A 17,368-nucleotide genomic window follows, 5' to 3' on the forward strand; every position below is an offset into this window, starting at 1 on the left:
GGTGATAGCTCCCATTGTGATGAGGAAGAGTTTTGAAAGGAACATGAAAATCCCTGTCTTCAGGTGATTTTCTCATGATCTTCCAATTCTGCAAATATACTGGTTTTATTGTAAGTTCTACTAGGATTTAAAATGAAGGGTCTGAGTATATGAACAGTTAGTTTTAAAGCCCTGTAGTTCACTGTAATAGAAGATCAGATGGTATCAATACATTAAAAAAAAAATTCTTCCTCCCTGTGTTGATCCTTTGGGCATTGGACCCCACAGTTCTAGATCATTCTGTGTTCCCCCTGAGGCCTGGATCACCCATGTGGCCACAGATTTAGTCCAAGTCACCCAACTTTCCCTTCTCCCCACCCTTGCTGAACATCCTCAAGGCCTCGGGGCGCTCAATGGAGAGTCTGGAACTGGGTTCCGCCAGACCCCCAAGGGGAGCTGGGCACTTGGAGTTCTAATGTACACTCATTGGGTTTGGGTTAGACTGAGCTAATCTCATTGGAATTGTGCATATTTTGGCAGCAAAAATTCAGGTAACCATTGGTAACCGGTACTCCTTAGCAGCCTCTCTACTGGATTAAATTGGATGGAAACGTTCTTGGCTTCTACCTAAGAAAAGCCATTCCTGGGCCAGATGAATGATTCTCCCCAGCCTGATGTTTTCTTACAAGATGCCTGAAGAGAACTCGTGTGAGGGCTGCTCTTTTTGAGATCACACTTGTAACGTAGTGCTCATGCCTGTGTGTAGCTGGCCTTTGTTTTTGAAAACGAGGCTACTGGCGAGGATCCTAGCCACATGTAAGTGTGATGGGGGAAAAAAAGTGTGACCCAGCCCCATTCTGTACTGTGTGCTTATAAACATAGGTCCATGCTCTGCTAATGCGTTTTTTAATGGTATTTGTAAGCACTTACTATGTGCCACACACTGTCCTAAGCACTGGGGTAGGTACAAGATAATGAGGTTGGATACAGTCCATGTCCCACATGGGGCTCACAGTCGTCATCCCCATTTTACAGATGAGGTGAGACGTGCCCAAGATCACACAGCAGACAAGTGACAGAGCTGAGACTAGAACTCAGGTCTTTTTGACTCCCAAGCTTGTGCTCTCTCCATTAGGCCACGTTGCATGCTGTCCCTTTTTTTTTTTTTTTTTTTTTTGGCTTTGCTCAAAGAAAGCAACCTCTCTTTTGATTGCTGCCTGCTGTACTGAACTGCCTACAGCAGTGGTATTTCAAGTGGCCACTGCTGTGTTGCACTGTTCTGAGACTGAGCTTCACCTGGTTTTCAGGTAATACAGTCTGCCCTCCTGGCTTGCATATGCCCACTTCCAGTTCCACATAGGGCAGCTCCTTAATCGACCTATCATAATCCATTCTTCTCATGTGTCCTGCCCAGCAAAGCTGTGCTTTGTTTCTTGGTCTTCTTTTGTTGTTGGGGTTTTTTTTTTTGTTTTTTTTTTTTTTTTGCGCAGTGCCCAGTGCCAGGACCTTGTTGCTGGTTATCCTGTCCTATCTTGTTGACTATGGTTCATCGGGTACCCTAATGAAACAATTACTCAAGAAGGATTGTGTGTCTTCTGTAGCCAGCTATCTAAGGTCGAGCTCACAGCCTGGTATGGAAGTTGATTTTCTGTTTTCACCGTCTTGTCAGTCCCTTTAGCATCATGAACTCTTCCCTCTCCATCTCCCACTTTGCCTCTATTTTGGATCTTTTGCCCATGAATCTTACCAAACTTCTCTTAGGCCTTCCATTATTTTCAGCCTTAGAGGTTAAACTTCCTGTAAGTTCCATGTTTTCAGGTAATGTGTTCTGTACCTATCAAAGTCAAATTTCCAAAGGTTTCCTCTTGGTCTTGGGGGTTTAGTGAACACAATTCCTTGTTTCACCTGTCTAACTCCCCACACCTTGGTATTATCTTCAACTCACCTCTCTCATTCTAACCACATATTCAGTCTCTTTCCAGATCCTGCCAGTACCACCTTCATCATGTAGCTAAAATTTTCACTTTCCTCTCCATCCAAACTGCCACTATGGTTAGCCAACCCCTTATCCGTTCCTGCTGTGATTACAGCGTCAGCCTCCTTCCTGATCTCGCTGCCACCTGTCTCTCCCCATTCCAGATCCATGTTTCACTCTGCTGCCTGGATTGTTTTTCTAAAAAAAAAAAAGCAACATTCAGCCCATGTCACCCCGTTCTACAACAAGATCCAGTGGTTGCCGACCCACCTCCACATCAAATAGAAACTCCTTACCACCAGCTTTAAGGCACTCAATCACCTTGTCCCCTCCTATCGTACCTCACTGATTTCCTGTTACAACCCAGCCCCCTCACTTGGGTCCTCTAATGCCAACCTAGTCACTGAACCTCGACCTCATCTGTCTCACTGCCGACTTCTTGCCCATGTCCTGTCTCTGGCCTGGAACTCCCTCTTCGAAACCTTATTAAAATTGCATCTCTTTCAAGAGGCTTTCCTTGACAAAGCCTTCATGTCTCCTACTCCTTTTTCCTCTGAGTCACCTTTTATCCTTTAAGCATTTGATATTTACCCCATCCTCAACCCCACAGCACTTATTTATCCCTCCATAATTTCTTTTAATGTCTGTCTTCCCCTCTAAATTATAAGCTCCTTGTGGGCAGGGAAGATTTCAACTAACTCTGTTATGTTATAGTCTCAAGTACTTAGTACAGTGCTTTGCACACAGTAGGTGCTCAAATATGAATGTTGGATTTCTCTTTATTTTCTCACCAGAGATCTTAACTATTCTGTCTATCAACTTTCAAAAGTGTTTATAATCCTTTCATCATCATGATACCTTACGGTAAGATCAGCTCATCTGTTCTCTTCGTAATTTTGTCTTCTGATAGAAAAGGTCAAAACGAAGACTGGATTTCATTTTCAGTTATATTGTTAAGTATCCCAACATCCATTTCCCTAGTTGACTGTTTTACAAGATGAAATAGAAAAAAAAAAACTCGGAAGGAAGGTTTTCTTGCTGGTGGCTTGTTTTGTAGTCTATTTACTTCTTATCCATCCTTATGGAGATTTACAACAAGTTTTTAATATTCAAAAAAAATGTTAAACTCAGATTTTGTTGCAGGCACCTCACTATTAGGCCAAGAATCTTCTAAAGTTCTCTTTCCACCTAGCCTATGTTGAGTAGAACTAAAGGGAGAGGCAGGTAGGGTGGCTCTTCCTATTTCTTCAACTAGTGTCTGCAGTCGGCATACTCTGGTATGTACGATTTTAAAATAGGCTACACCTAATAAGGAACTTTCCCAGATTCAGCTGTACATTGGTCCTTCTGGGATTGTTATATGTAAGCTGCTGCCTTCCTTTACCAGTGAATGGCATTAAGCAACTGAAAAGGGAGCTGGGGTGTTTTTAAAATTGTAATTATCTTTTTTCCATTAGATAATGGAAAAGTCATTTTGCATTATGGGTACCCTGAAAAATGAGCTATCTTATTTTGAGCTATTGCTCTTTTGAAATGACAGATGAGAATGTTCTTTTTATTGCATTTGAGCATTAAGTATTTCCTTCAATTTTACTTTAATTGCTCCAAACTCTCAGAATCTGATCAAAATAGAATGCACTGGATACTTTAAGAATGATATTGGGAGTTCCTGTTTGGCCTAAATAACTGGCAACTCTGGTTTGAACACCTATGGCTTGCTTAATCCATTGTGCTGAATTAAACCTGTGCTACCTATCTGTCTAGATAGATACCCTGGTTTAAAACTTAAGGGAAAAAAATGTAAATGTAGTGTTTCAAAATCTCTTGGTAGCCCAGTAAAGTGAAAGTCCCTTTTCTTTGGGATTAAAATGGCAGAGTAGTGATGCTGCATATATTTCTGCTAGATCTTCAGCCACCATAAACTACTCAAGGTTGGCCTCTTTAGAAATTCCTAGCATTGGTTTTAGTCATTACTATATGTGATCATGGTAGTATAATACGGACACCTGTTTAACTATCAACGGGATTGAAAACACAAGCTAATTTTATCTCAGCCTCCGAATAGATGAGACAGTAATTGCTTTTAGTTACTTCTGACCAGGTCTTGATTTGAATTGATGATTTTCTCTGAAGAGCCCTGCTTTCCCAGCATGAGTATGTTATATAGGAAATGCAGGCATACTTATCATCAACAGTGGTGCCTACTTTTTAAATAACTTAGGATGAACTATCTATAGGATTGTCTCTGAAAATACCAGTGTTTAGATAAAATCTAAACTTGTGTGTGAAAGCACAGCTTTCAGTTTAGGATAAATGTGAGAGAAAGAGGGAGGACTAGAGAATGTATTTTCAGAAGAGGAAATGCTAAAACACAGAGAAGACAGGAACTGGGAATGACAGGCTTCGGGCTCCAAGATCAATGTCAATTTATAAATCTTTGAACTTAATCCTTGAACTTGAATTTAGCTTAATTTCTCTTCTTGGATATATGTGTGTATCTTTCCATCTCCTTGGGTTTCGTATACGTTGTCTCTTTTTGCATCTGCCTTAATTTCTACTCATTACTACTTTCTCTCCTCCCATATTTGCTCCCTCGAGTGTCCTTAATTATTAATTGACCATACTAGTCTGAATCTTGTTCTTTGTAATGCCGCTGCAGAAACTCTGTAGTGTGTTATAATAGATCTTCACAGCAGCTTGGTATTCCCCTTATGAGGTGATGGAAACCAGAGTGGGGAACTAGCTTTCTTGTGATTCATTATCTAATTCACAACCCATGTTTACCTCCCTGGTGTCTTTGTTCAAACTTTTTCTTCTGCTGCCTCTGTAGAAATTCTCAGTGAAGCCTCGACTGAGAACACTGTTACAAAGAGAGCTTTATTTTTGAGACTTCCAAAGAATGTCGAGAGTTGACTTGAGAAAGATTTCTTTCTTCGTGTCCTATCCAACACTAATAATAATAATTATGGTATTTGTTAAGCACTTACTGTGTGCCAGGCAATGTACTAAGCACTGGGATAGATACAAGATAATCGGGTCAAACACAGCCCTTGTCCCACATAGAGCTTACAGTCTTAACCCCCATTTTACAGATGAGGTAACTGAGGCACAGTAAAGTGACCTGGCCAAAGTTACACAGCAGACAAGTGGCGGAGCTGGGATTAGAACCCAGGTCCTTCTGACTCCCAAGCCCGGGCTCTTTCCATTAGGCCATGCCACTTTTCAACACGTAATAATAATAATAATAAGCAATGTTCTAAGCCCTGGGGTAAGTGCAAGGTAATCAGGTTGTCCCACGTGGGGCTCATAGTCTCAATCCCCATTTTACAGATGAGGTAGCTGAGGCACAAGGAAGTTAAGTGTCTTGACCAAAGTCACACAGCAGACAAGGTGCGAAACCGGAATTTGAACTCACAGCTCTGACTCCCAAGCCCGTGCTCTTTCCACTAAGCCACACTGCTTCCCACATGAAACACATGATTACCAAAGATGGAATTTCACAGCAGGTCATAAATAGAGGAGTGATCTTCCGCATAACCCACTGTTGGATCTGTACTGATGTAAAGGTTGCCCAGGGAAACAGCAAGTTTTCCTGTGATGTCAGTCATCCCTCTCCAAGTTGGAGTACTCCATGGGCCTGAGCCAACTTGTATCCGTTCAAAAACAAGATCAAACTTTCCTCTTTAATCAAAGTCAAACGTGGCTATTGAGCCCCTTGAGGGCCAGAGACCATGTTTAAGTTCCCCCATGTATACTTTTCTGGGGCCCTGCACCCAGTACTATTAACACAACAGGAGTAAGTGTTTAATAAATGCTACTACTAGGGGAAAGAAGTTTCTTGGACACCTAAACTAATATTTTGTACTACTGCCCTAGTGGAGGAGGGATGTTGTGAACATAAAGAATAATTATGTTGTATATGCATATGGTTGTCCTGAATTGTTGAAATAAAATTAATTTGGTTTTCTCTTATGGAGTGGCAGTCGATCAATGATGTTCATTGAGCGCTTTGGGTTTAGAGCACTCTACTAAGTACTTGGGAGAGTACAATACAGTCCTTTCCTTTTCTCATGCTTGGTTGTCCATCCTCCTTATTTTGGGAGATGTCTTGGCACCACAGTGGTTCTGATAATATCATCTGCTTGTTGTGGGCAGGGGACATGCATACTTATTCTTTCAAATTGTGCTTTCCCAAGCGCTTACTATGGTGCTCTGCACATAGTGCTTAATTAATACCATTGATTGATTAGTTAAAATGAATATGGAATTAATATTCTTTAAATATTAGTGTAAGGTAATATAATAGAAACCTTGATTTTTGTGAAAGTTTTCTCATTCGTTCAGTCGTATTTATTGAGCACTTACTGTTCAGAGAACTAGACTTCTTATTCAGATTTTAATAATATTAGGATATAAGAAGGTTGGGCTTGAGAGGAATTATCTTTGGGATCAGATTTTAAAATTTAAGCATTATGAATATGTAGCTAGGTGCCTGATTCATTTGTCTTGGGACTACAGACAAGAAATTGAAATGTAGATGTAAGTCATTATGCATTACAAGCATGCACTCCCCAGAAAATTTAAATTATATTATGTAGAAGGCCCGAGTGAGGAATAATTAGATTATGTTCAATAATGGACCCTTATTTGAGGACCACTAAAGTAGCTTTTGCTTTGCTAGAATGTAGTTGACCCTGTATTGAAGTCAACTTAATAGCTCCATGTTTTCCCTATGACCCTGTATTGAAGTCAACTTAATAGCTCCATGTTTTCCCTATGGGTCTGGTCTTATATAGGGTGGGGCAGAATTGGGCCTGCCAGCCACTTTAATCTGACCTTGCTCTGAGCCATCCACTTTGCCCCCCCAACTCCTTGCCTATCTGGCACCAAGTCCACTATGGTTAGCATCAGTAACCTCCTGGTGAGCTGTGGCCTGGAGAGTAGCAGTGCATATGGGGGAGTTGTCGTCTCCAATGGAGACTGGCTTTTAATAATAATAATAATAATAATGTTGGTATTTGTTAAGTGCTTACTACGTGCAGAGCACTGTTCTAAGCGCTGGGGTAGATACAGGGGAATGAGGTTGTCCCACGTGAGGCTCACAGTCTTCATCGCCATTTTACAGATGAGGGAACTGAGGCACAGAGAAGTGAAGTGACTTGCCCACAGTCACACAGCTGATGGGGGGCATAAGAACTGCCACGAGCAGAAGGCAGAGAAACACAACCGCTTCCACCTCTCAAATCCTCTGTGCCTTCTCCTCACTATTGCCTGGCCCACAGACAGTCACTTAACAGCAAGATGCTCGTGAGCCAAAGTAACTGTCAACCCTGCCATGACATCCAATGGGAAGTGTGATGGAGGAAGGGGTCATTAAAAGGGGAGATGGAATATTGTGGGTTTGGTTTGGTTTTTTTAAAAGAACTTGGCTTTTGGAGGGGGTATTTTGTTAAGTATTTGGATTATTTCACCTGTGTCGGTATTGCCTGTGCTGGCTCTGTATTGAATTTTTTCAATAACTTCAGACATTTAGAAGTGAGCCCCTTGTGGGAGAGGGACTGTGTCTAATCCAACTGTATGTATCCAACGCTTAGTAGAGTGTATTATATTGTACTTTCCCAAGCGCTTGGAACAGTGCTCTGCACACAGTAAACATTCAATACATTCCAGTGACTGATTTTTGTAAGTCCCTCTAGATGACCAAATTCATGCTTTTTTAAAGAGTTAAAAGTTGACACAGAAGAAAGGAAAAATGGAGTTGAGCCATGAAAATATCTCAAAATTTTGTCTGATTACAAATACAAATTTTAAAGTATTACGTTTAGTCAAAGCGTGACTTCCATTTCATTTGCATTCAGTGCAGCTTTAAGTGAACGTGGTTGTGGGTAGCTCCAGCTCAAGTTAATTATCTTTTGTAGTTGTGAAGATGGGGAAGTCCATTTTAGGAAGTAGCAGGATTTGGATGAAATCAAGATTTTTGAAGTTCTCCAGCCATTTGGTAGTCAGGAATTTTTAACTCTCTACATCAATAATTCCTGTTTATAAATCCTCTTTTCCTATCATTCAGGCCAGTCTAAGTAAAGCATCCTCAATCATGGCTGCTATTGACATTGCTCTATTTGGCACATGTGTTCTGAGTTATCAGGCAATTGCATTTGAGCGCTTACTGTGTGCAGCACACTGTACTAAGCGCTTGGGAGTGTACAGCATAACAGAGTTGGTAGAAACATTCCCTGCCCCCAACAAGCTTACAGTCTAGAGGGGGAGACAGGCATTAATAAAAGGAATAAATTATGGATATATATGTAAGTGCTGAGGGTGGGATGAATAAAGAGCACAAATCCAAGTGCAAGGGCAATGCAGAAGGGAGTGGGAGAAGAGGAAATGATGGCCAAGTCGGAGAACCCTTTGAATCGTAGTCTGGGTTCAAAGATCCTGCTGGGTGAAATATGCACCTGGGTGTAATATGGCCCTTTTTCAGGTTCTAAGAGTGATCAGGGGAAATTAAAACTACATCTATATCTTCATACTTTGCCACTTCCCCTATCTGTAATTCATTTTAATATCTCTCTCCCCCACTAGATTATAAGCTCCCTAAGGAGAGGAATCTTGTCTACCAAAGTTACTTGTACTCTCCCAAGCACTTAGTACAGTGCTCTGCATACAGTAAGTGCTCAATAAATGTGGGCCCCAAGTTTTCAGTCCACTAGTACCTTAATGATTTAAGGCTTCTGAGTGTCAGAGAAGCCTGCTGTTGTTGGCACTAGGTTTCTTGGGGAGCTGGAGGGCTCCTGTTGGGGGAGATTTACTCCAAATAATAAGTGTTTGTTAAGCACTTACTATGTGCCAAGCACTCTTCTACTCACTGGATATCTACGTCCTGTGAGGATGGAGGGCAAAACCAAGTTTCCACCCAAAACAGCAGGAAGCAGACAGACTCACACATAGCACTTAATGTGGAAAACAAAGCTGAAAGTATGGCTAGTTAGCATTGACTTAGTCCTGCACAGATAAGATCCCTAAACTAAATTGATTGCTTAAAGAAAAGTGGTACCCTTTAGTGAATATAAGAATTAAGCCCATCCTATCTACTTGTTTAAGTGCACACACCCATAGGTCATACAGGCAACAAAGCCTTTTTATGTATTTGTTTTTAATTTTCCACCATCCTAATCCTCCACAGCTACCCTCTTCTCGGTGGACCCTTCCCTTCTCCTGGAACCGCTGTCTTACCGTACTCATTCTCAGTCTTTTTTCATAGACTCCTCCTCTGCCTCCCATCCCCTAACTGTGGGAGCCCCTCATGGGTCAGTTCTGGGTCCCCTTCTAGTCTCCCTAGGAGAACTCATTCACTCCCGTGGCTTCTACTGCCATCTCTTCGTGGATGGTTCCCAAATCTGCATCTCCAGCTCTGATCCCGCTCCTACTGTCCAGTTTCGTATTTCCCTCCCACCTTCACTGCACCTCTTCTTGGATGGTCCCCGACACCTCACTTAATATGTCCAGAACAGAACTCCTCATCTTTCCACCCAATCCCCGGCCTTTCCCTGACTTGCCCATCACTGTTGAGAGCATCACCATCCTCACTGTCTCATAAGCCCGTCACCTTGGCACTATCCCTGACTGTTCCCTCTCCTTCAACCCACATATTCAATCTGTCACCAAATCCTGTCAGTTCTATTTTCACAACCTCGATAAAATCCACCCTTTCCATCCAAATAATAATAATTGTGGAATTTGCCAAGCCCTTACCATTCATTCAGTTGTGTTGATTGAGTGCTTACTGTGTGCAAAGCAGTGTAATACGCACTTGGGTAGATTCAAGATAATCAGGTTCTAGACGGGGCTCACAGTCTAAGGAGGGAGAGCTGGTATTGAATCCCCATTTTGCAGATGAGGGAACTGAGGTACAGAGAAGTGAAGTGCCTTTCCCAGAGTCACACAGGAGACAAGTGGCAGAGCCAGGATTAGAATCCAGATCCTCTGACCTCCAGGCCAATGCTCTTTTTCCAGTAGGCCAGACTGTTTCTCAATTTGCTACGCCCTCTACCTTCTGCATTATCCTTGCTTTGGATTCGTCCCCTTTATTCATCCACCCTCAGTCCCACAGCACTATGTACATATCTGTAATTTATTTTAATGTCTGTCTCTCCCTCTAGGCTGTAAGCTCCTTGTGGGCAGGGAATGTGTCTACAAACTCTGTTTATATTGAACTCTCCCAAGTGCTTAGCATAGTGTTCTGCGCACAGTAAGTACCCAATAAATGTGGTTGCTTAACTATAAGTGGCCTTGTCCCCTTGGATTTAAAAAAGTCTTTTTGGTGGGTGAGGGGAGGAAGTGGGTGGAGTGTCAGTGTCCTGCCTTCTGCTCTGGCTTACCCAGAAATTGATAATTGTCACCTTTTTCTGGCCTGTAGTAAACAGTCAGTGCAAACACTCCCTAGATGTGCTGTGCTTGACTGGGTCAGTTCTTCATCATGGACAATTTGGAATCTGCTAGCCTGTTGCTATTAGGGAATGGTTGGCCCAGTTTGTACATTACAGAAACAGAACGTTATCTCCACGACTGAAAGACAGATGCACAACGCAGTAGACTGCACAACATTGTACAGCAGCATAATCCCAGAGTAAGGGGATATCGGTTGGCATAAGTCACTCCAGCACCTGGGAAAGAGTACTCTACCGAGAAAAGTGATCGTCACTCTCCCCACCTTCAAAGCCTTATTAAAAGCACATCTCTTCCAAGAGGTCTTCCTTCACTAAGCCCGCATTTCCTCTTCTCCCACTGCCTTCTGTGTTGCCTTTGCACTTGGAATTGCTCCCTTATTCATCCCTCTCTCAGCCCCAAAGAATTTATGCACATATCCATAATTTATATTAATATCTGAAACCCTCTCTAGACTCTGAGCTCATTGTGGGCAGGCAGCATGTCTATCAACTCTGTTATAGTGTACTCTCTCAAGCGCTGAGTACAGTGCTGTGCATACAAGGATAGGGTTCTAAACTGGCTCTGCCACCTGTCTGCTATGTGGCCTTGGGCAAGTCACTTAACTTCTCTGGGCCTCAGTTACCTCATCTGTAAAATGGAGATGAAGACTGTGAGTCCCATGTGGACAGGGACTGCTTCCAACCCAATTTGCTTATGTCCACCCCAGGTCTTAGTACAGTGCCTGGCACATAGTAAGTGCTTAATAAATGACAATTATTATTGTTGTTAATAATAATACCATGGATTGATTGAAAAGGTGATTGCCATTATTCCAATGAATACATTACTAATATTGACCCTGACCTTCCCAGTTTGGAAGTTTTGTAAATTCAAATCTATAGGATGATGTGGGACACTGGGGTAAGTAAATTTTACCTCTGTTTCTAATGTAATTGCCCTTTGGGGTATGAATTTGCCCTTCCACATACAGAAGAGTCGAGATTATTCTATTTACCTCTGCTAGACATAGAAAGAATTCTCAGAGCAGGAATCTCTTGTTTGTTCTGTGCTTAGCACATTGTCCTATAGGTGCTCAGTAGGTACTGTTGAACGTATTCTCTATCCTGTTGGCAAATAAATTGATGGATCCTGGCCTTGTTCCCAGTTATCATTTGTAGGCAGAGAGACTTGTCCCAGTGATATTTGCAAGCTCTGCCCCTCAGAACTGTTTGGCTGAGAAATGGTTATTTTTAAAATTGGAATCCACTTGTATTGTTGTTCAAATGTCCTGTGAGGCTGATTTAAAAAATATTTTCAGGTAGGAATAATGCAGTCAGATATTTTTTTTTCTTTTAAAGGTACAAAGAACATTCTTCATCAAAGTATACTGCAAATAACGAAAGCAGCTATCCCTTTTGCTCTTCCAGTTAAGCACTTGAGAGGCCCTTCTTGTAGTACCTTGTGCAGCAGAGCATTGAAAATGTCAGTAAACCTTGTCCATCATAAACCCTGGATTATAAAATGTCATTTTTGGTGATCACTAATTGTTCCTGTTAGGATTCTAGTCAATCTTCTTACATCTTTTCTCTCACCATTTGATACACAAAAATTCAGCTTGTCTTATTGTTGAAAGAGCTGAGGGAGAACTGTATTGTACGTTTTATGACTTTCTATTTTAATGGCTGTATTTAGTATTATTTTATTTCTTAGGGCCTAGTGATTTCAATTTTTGGACTCTTGGTTCATTAATTCTTTCAACAAGAGAAAAGAAAAGAGCATGCCCCCTCCTCTCTGCCAAAGAGAAACATTAAAATCTGAAGCAGCAGGGACTGTGCCATCCATAATATTTTCTTGATGACTTTTAAAACAATAGCTGGTTGCTCACTGGGTCTGATTAAATTATGTTGGTAAATAAAATAGCCAATTTTAAACCATCCTGGATTCTTGAAGCAGCCTCTCAATTTTGTTAATCTCAGAGGCATTTCTTAGGTATTGCCTCTGCTCAGCACTGGGGGTGGGGGGAAGCTGGCTTAAAATACTTCAAACCGGAAAGAGAGAACTTGCTCATATACCTTTACCTGAACCACGGTCCAGACCATTCCAGCTTCTTCCCCTGGGGGCTCAATTAATTGAGTCTCTTGATTGATGCAGTTGTCTCAACATGAATCTAATTAGTCATCGGGAAGGGAGGGAGGGTGGCTGCTCCTTTTGTGAGCCATGTCCACTTTGAATCACTTCAACATTAGGAAAACCACCCAGGAGAGAGATTTTCATTTTCCAAGTAGTAGTGCTCCTCCATGCCTCAAATCACACAGAGCTTTCAAACATCAGCAGCACGCTACTTCTGAGCACAGCCCAAGCACTAGCAGGATGCTGGTGGGATGAAGTGCTTCTTTCTTACAAAAGACTGGGAACGTCAGTATTGATAGCTCTAACGGAGTTCCGGGTCTTTACGCTGCAGAAACTACAGGACTAGGGCTGGACATTCCTTTACTTGGCAAACTTCGCTTCTGTGGTTAGCAGAAGTGCTGTTTCTCTCCCACCATTTTAAAAGCTAATCTTACCCAGATGTGAAATTAGTTGTCCACCCTATGCCATCATGTGATTCTTCCTCCTGATGAAATGTCTCACAACTTTTAACTGGTCATTTTTTTTCCCTAAGATAATAATGGTATTTGTTAAGCGCTTACTTTGTGCCAAGAACTGTTCTAAGCACTGGAGTGATCAAGTCCTTGAATGCATTTATATTTGTTGATTTAAAATAAGGTTTGACATTCAAGATCCCAAACAGAAACCAAATTGATTCAGACAACCATTTTATGTACTGGGCCTTCAATTCAGAATAGCTAAAGATTGATTGATTGGAATTTAATAGTAATTATGATTGTGGCATTTGTTAAGCAATTGCTATGTGCCAAGCACTGTATTAAACTCTGGGGTAGATACAAGATAATCGGGTACCACATGGGGCTCAGTCTGAGTAGGAGGGAGAACAGATAGTGAATCTCCATTCTGCAGTTGAGGGTACAGAGCCTCAGAGAAGTTAAGTGACTTGCCCAAGGCCACACAGCAAACACATGGTGGAGCTTGGTTTAGAACCCAGGTCCTCTGACTCCCAGACCCCTGCTCTTTCCTCTAGGCAATGCTGCTTCTCAAAACTACAGAGTATTTATTTACACTAGTGACTTAGAGATGGTCATGCTGCATTTGAAAGTGAAAATGTTTTTATAATCTTGGGTGCTTGATTTCTTAAATGATGAAGAGCTCACCCATTAAGCACTTGATATTCGCTGCTCCCCCAGCCCCACAACCTTTATGTGCATTTCCCTTATCTTTAATTTATTTTAATGTCTCCTCCCTTGACTAAGCTCAATGTGGACAGGGAACCTGTCTACCAACTCTGTTGTATTCTCCCAAGTGCTTAGTACAGTGCTCTGCATGCAGTAAGCACTCAATAAATACCACTGATTGATAATTCAGGAGGTCTTAGGTGTAGAACTATGGATCAGTTGTTTAGCTGAATTCAGTGGTCAATTTCCCTATTAGTTCATATTAACTATTTTAAGGTAGTTTAGAGATGGCACTACATAGAAGTACCCGTTTTTTTGATTCCATGCCTGTTTGTTCAGTACCAGTGCCAGCGTGCATCTCCTTATGGGCAAGGAATATGTTTCCCAATTTTGTTGTATTCTCCAAGCTCTTAGTTCAGTGGTCGGAACACAGTAAGCCCTCAGCAAATACTATTGATTGATTTAGCATCTCGGCAAACCTATGCACTCTGTCCTGCCAGAACGTGCTGGTTTGTTGCATGTTTTGGGAAGAACATAATTGCTAACTGGGGAACGTTAGTCCAGCACTGCAAATCTGTGTGGATGCAGTGTGTCATCATATTAGAAGCCGTGATGTGCATATGTGTTTGGCATCAGGCACGAGTTCTACAACTCGAATTTTCCTTAACGTGGGGTTTTGCAAGAATGTAAACCTTGTGTTATAGGACAACTGAGAGTAATGGCAAAACAGTGGAAGCTACATCTTAATCGTAGGCATAACTAGAGCAGTTCTTGAGGTGGAGTAATATAAAGTTCACTAAAAACTAGCCTCTTGCTATTTCTGCATTATGTTTTGCAGGTGACCATTGTTATATGGTTTTGCTAACTTTTCTCACTCAATGTCATTTTTCCCCTTTTGCAGGCAGGCAGAAGTCCTGAAGGCTGACATGACAGGTAATTAATTGGCTTGTGTTTTTTTCCTTCTTTGCAACTTTATATAGTTAAGTTTAACTTTGGGTCCTCTTTCCCTGACCCCAAGTGACACAAAGTGCTTTATTGTCTCATAAGTGAGAAAATGGCTTGCTTTTTTTATCAGAAAACTTAACATTTAAGAACTTTGGGGCCATAATTAATAGACAACCTGTCGAGAATGTTGTATAACTTATGGCTTGTGAATTTCAGTGGATACAGTACCAAAAATTGTGAAGTATCAATATAAACGCACCTCAAACATGACAGCCTTGGATTGAAGGTCTACTCTTGGATTTAGAGAAAGTCACACAGATTCTTGTGATGTCCCTGAGCCAATTATAATTGCGAAATTTTAAGACTCTCAAGCAAAAGCATTTACAATTTACTTCAACCCCACTGCAAGGACAGCATGCCCTGGAAGCACTGAAGTTGAGAGGAGGGTGACCATTTTCCTTCCCATTATTTCTGCTCCCCTCTAGGCACTCTTGTTCAACTATTAGCCCAGTTAGACTCCCAAGAGATCATGTTAACAAGGTGTAGCTGGATTCCTCTCTTAATAGCTCTGAAGAGTAATCAATCAGTAGTATTTATTGAGCACTTACTGTATGCAGAGCACTGTACTAAGCTCCTGCAGTGCAACAGGGTTGGTAGCCACAGTTCACAGTGAACTTACAGTCTAGGAGGGGAGGCAGACATTAATAGAAACTTCTTGTGGGCATGGAATGTATCTGTTGTTGTATTCTCCCAAGTTCTTAGTATAGTGCTCTGCACACAGCAAGTGTTCAGTAAATATGATTGAATGAATGAATAGAAATAAATTACAGCTATGTACTTGATCTCTTTGGGTTGGAAAGACAGGACAAAGTGTACAGGTGAAGTGGTTTCATCCTCATCACTGAAGGGGAGGGAATTGTAAAGCAATGGCAGAAACAATTCAACCATATAGTGTGGTGGATGTGATCTCTGCTGAGTGATCAATCAGAAGAATTGTGGGAAGCAGGCCTTCTCCAGTGGCCATGGATCCTACAAAATAGTTTAACCCTACAGTTCGAAATGGGCTTGACAACTGTGGCTGGCAAGTAGGAGTTGAAGAGAACCCAAGATCTCCCTTTTATAAAACCGAGATATTGTCCTGCCACAGCTAACTTAGTGCACAGTTTGTTGGGTTTTTTTTTTTGTTTTTTTTTTTTTTTTTTTTGCCTTTGAGCCATTCTTCATCGTTAGGTTGTTTTTCTCTTTGGCCTCACCCAGTCTTTCCCATTTGTCATTTCATTGTATCATTCTGCTCCTCACAGGCTGTCAGGATCTCTCCCTTGCCCTCTAGATCAAAGGCATAATTCTAATCCACCACGAGCTGGTTCTACTATATCCTTACACACTCATCTCCCAACCTGCAGTTTCCTATTTTATGTTCCCCCAATCCTTCATATTTCATGCAGTCTAACTCCCTTATCGAATGGTTTCCTCTTTAAGGCACAGATGATTTGTTTTTCTTCAGTATGTATCCCAAGCACCTACTAGTCTCTGTGGGCTAATAGAAAATAATTGTGGACTATTGTGAACTGATAGAGGAAAAGAGAGTTTGTACAGGTGATGGGAAGCAAGCACTTTTCTCTTTCCTTCCTCTCTTTTTCCTCTTCCCTCCCCCACCAGAATTGGGTTCTGGGTTTTTCAGTAGGAGTCGGAGTTGTCACATTGCAAACCACAGTATGTTTGGATTTCTGGTTCTGCCAGAGCCCTGGGCCTAGAGAAGCTCCTCTCACCACTACCGTCATCCACTGGACATGGAGAATGGTTTATGGCATAAGAAGCTCCTTAACCTGCTGGTTACAGAAGTCATAGGTTCCCACCCTCCTGGCTGTAATGGCTGAGAGATTCTTCTGGGCCTCTGCTGCAGCCTTGTGGGGAGGGCTCATCTTGCCCACCCCTTTCCAGCATATTTCAGCAGCCCAGCTAGTCAGGGCCACAAATGGCCTTTCTTTGGCTCTTAGTTCAGCTTTCTCCCAGTCAATCCAGAAGGAAGATCAAAATGAGGGAAGTCAGTCTCTGGGTCTCTCTCCTCTGTCCCTGTCCTCTCTTGAGTCTTTCCCACCTAAAATAAACCCGCCAAACTCTAGGTGAAAGTTTGGTTCCTATAAACAGCCCAATCTGAATGTCATCCTGGAGATCTCCACCTCATTATCATCAGTGGGATTTATTGACGCTTACTGTGTGCAGAGCACCCTACTAAGGACTTGGGAGAATACCTATGACAGAGTTGGTAGACATATTCCTAGTCCCCACAAGGAGTTTACATGAGCTGATAGGGTTATTGGAAGGTGTTAGAGTGAGCTTGTTGGATTCTTTGTGCGCATATAATGTGACTCCAGGAGGTCCTTTTTTTTAGCTTCCTTGGAGACCCTTGGAGACAGGGTTTTTCCCCTTGAGCCGAATAAATGGTAACACAGGTCTCCTGGGCCACAAATCTGTGACTGTCTAGGTTATAGCCACCTTTCCAATTCTGAAATGAGGCCTAAAACCAGGTACTCTGACTTGCACAGCCGCAGAGACTGAATAACAGCAGGATACCCAAGCGGCTGCTTAATGAAAGCTGTAATGATAATAGCAAGGAGGAAAAAGCCTAAGGAAGGCCCTAGGGACATCCTGAAGCACAACTGAGATGATGCCAGGACAGAGCAATAGGATGTGGTTGGCTCATTACTAACCAAAGGCAGGGGGTGGAAAGGTATAGAGGTAGAACTACAGT

General features: G+C 42.0%; 1 protein-coding gene across 6 annotated transcripts in view; it reads left to right on the forward strand.

Moving 5' to 3' along the window:
* SMG7 (SMG7 nonsense mediated mRNA decay factor) overlaps positions 1-17,368 on the forward strand; it is a 69,427-nt gene that overhangs the window by 21,052 nt on the left and 31,007 nt on the right. For 4 of the 6 annotated variants that reach the window (XM_029080551.2, XM_039914402.1, XM_039914401.1 and 1 more), the window contains one exon: positions 14,573-14,604. In XM_029080551.2, coding sequence (XP_028936384.1) covers positions 14,573-14,604 — 32 coding nt within the window. Of the gene's footprint in view, positions 1-1,469; positions 1,611-11,739; positions 11,864-14,572; positions 14,605-17,368 lie in introns of all 6 variants that reach the window. The other 2 variants (XM_039914400.1, XM_039914399.1) reach the window with 2 other exon arrangements.

This window comes from Ornithorhynchus anatinus, chromosome 16 (genome assembly GCF_004115215.2).
Source record: "Ornithorhynchus anatinus isolate Pmale09 chromosome 16, mOrnAna1.pri.v4, whole genome shotgun sequence".
Lineage (NCBI taxonomy): Eukaryota > Metazoa > Chordata > Mammalia > Monotremata > Ornithorhynchidae > Ornithorhynchus > Ornithorhynchus anatinus.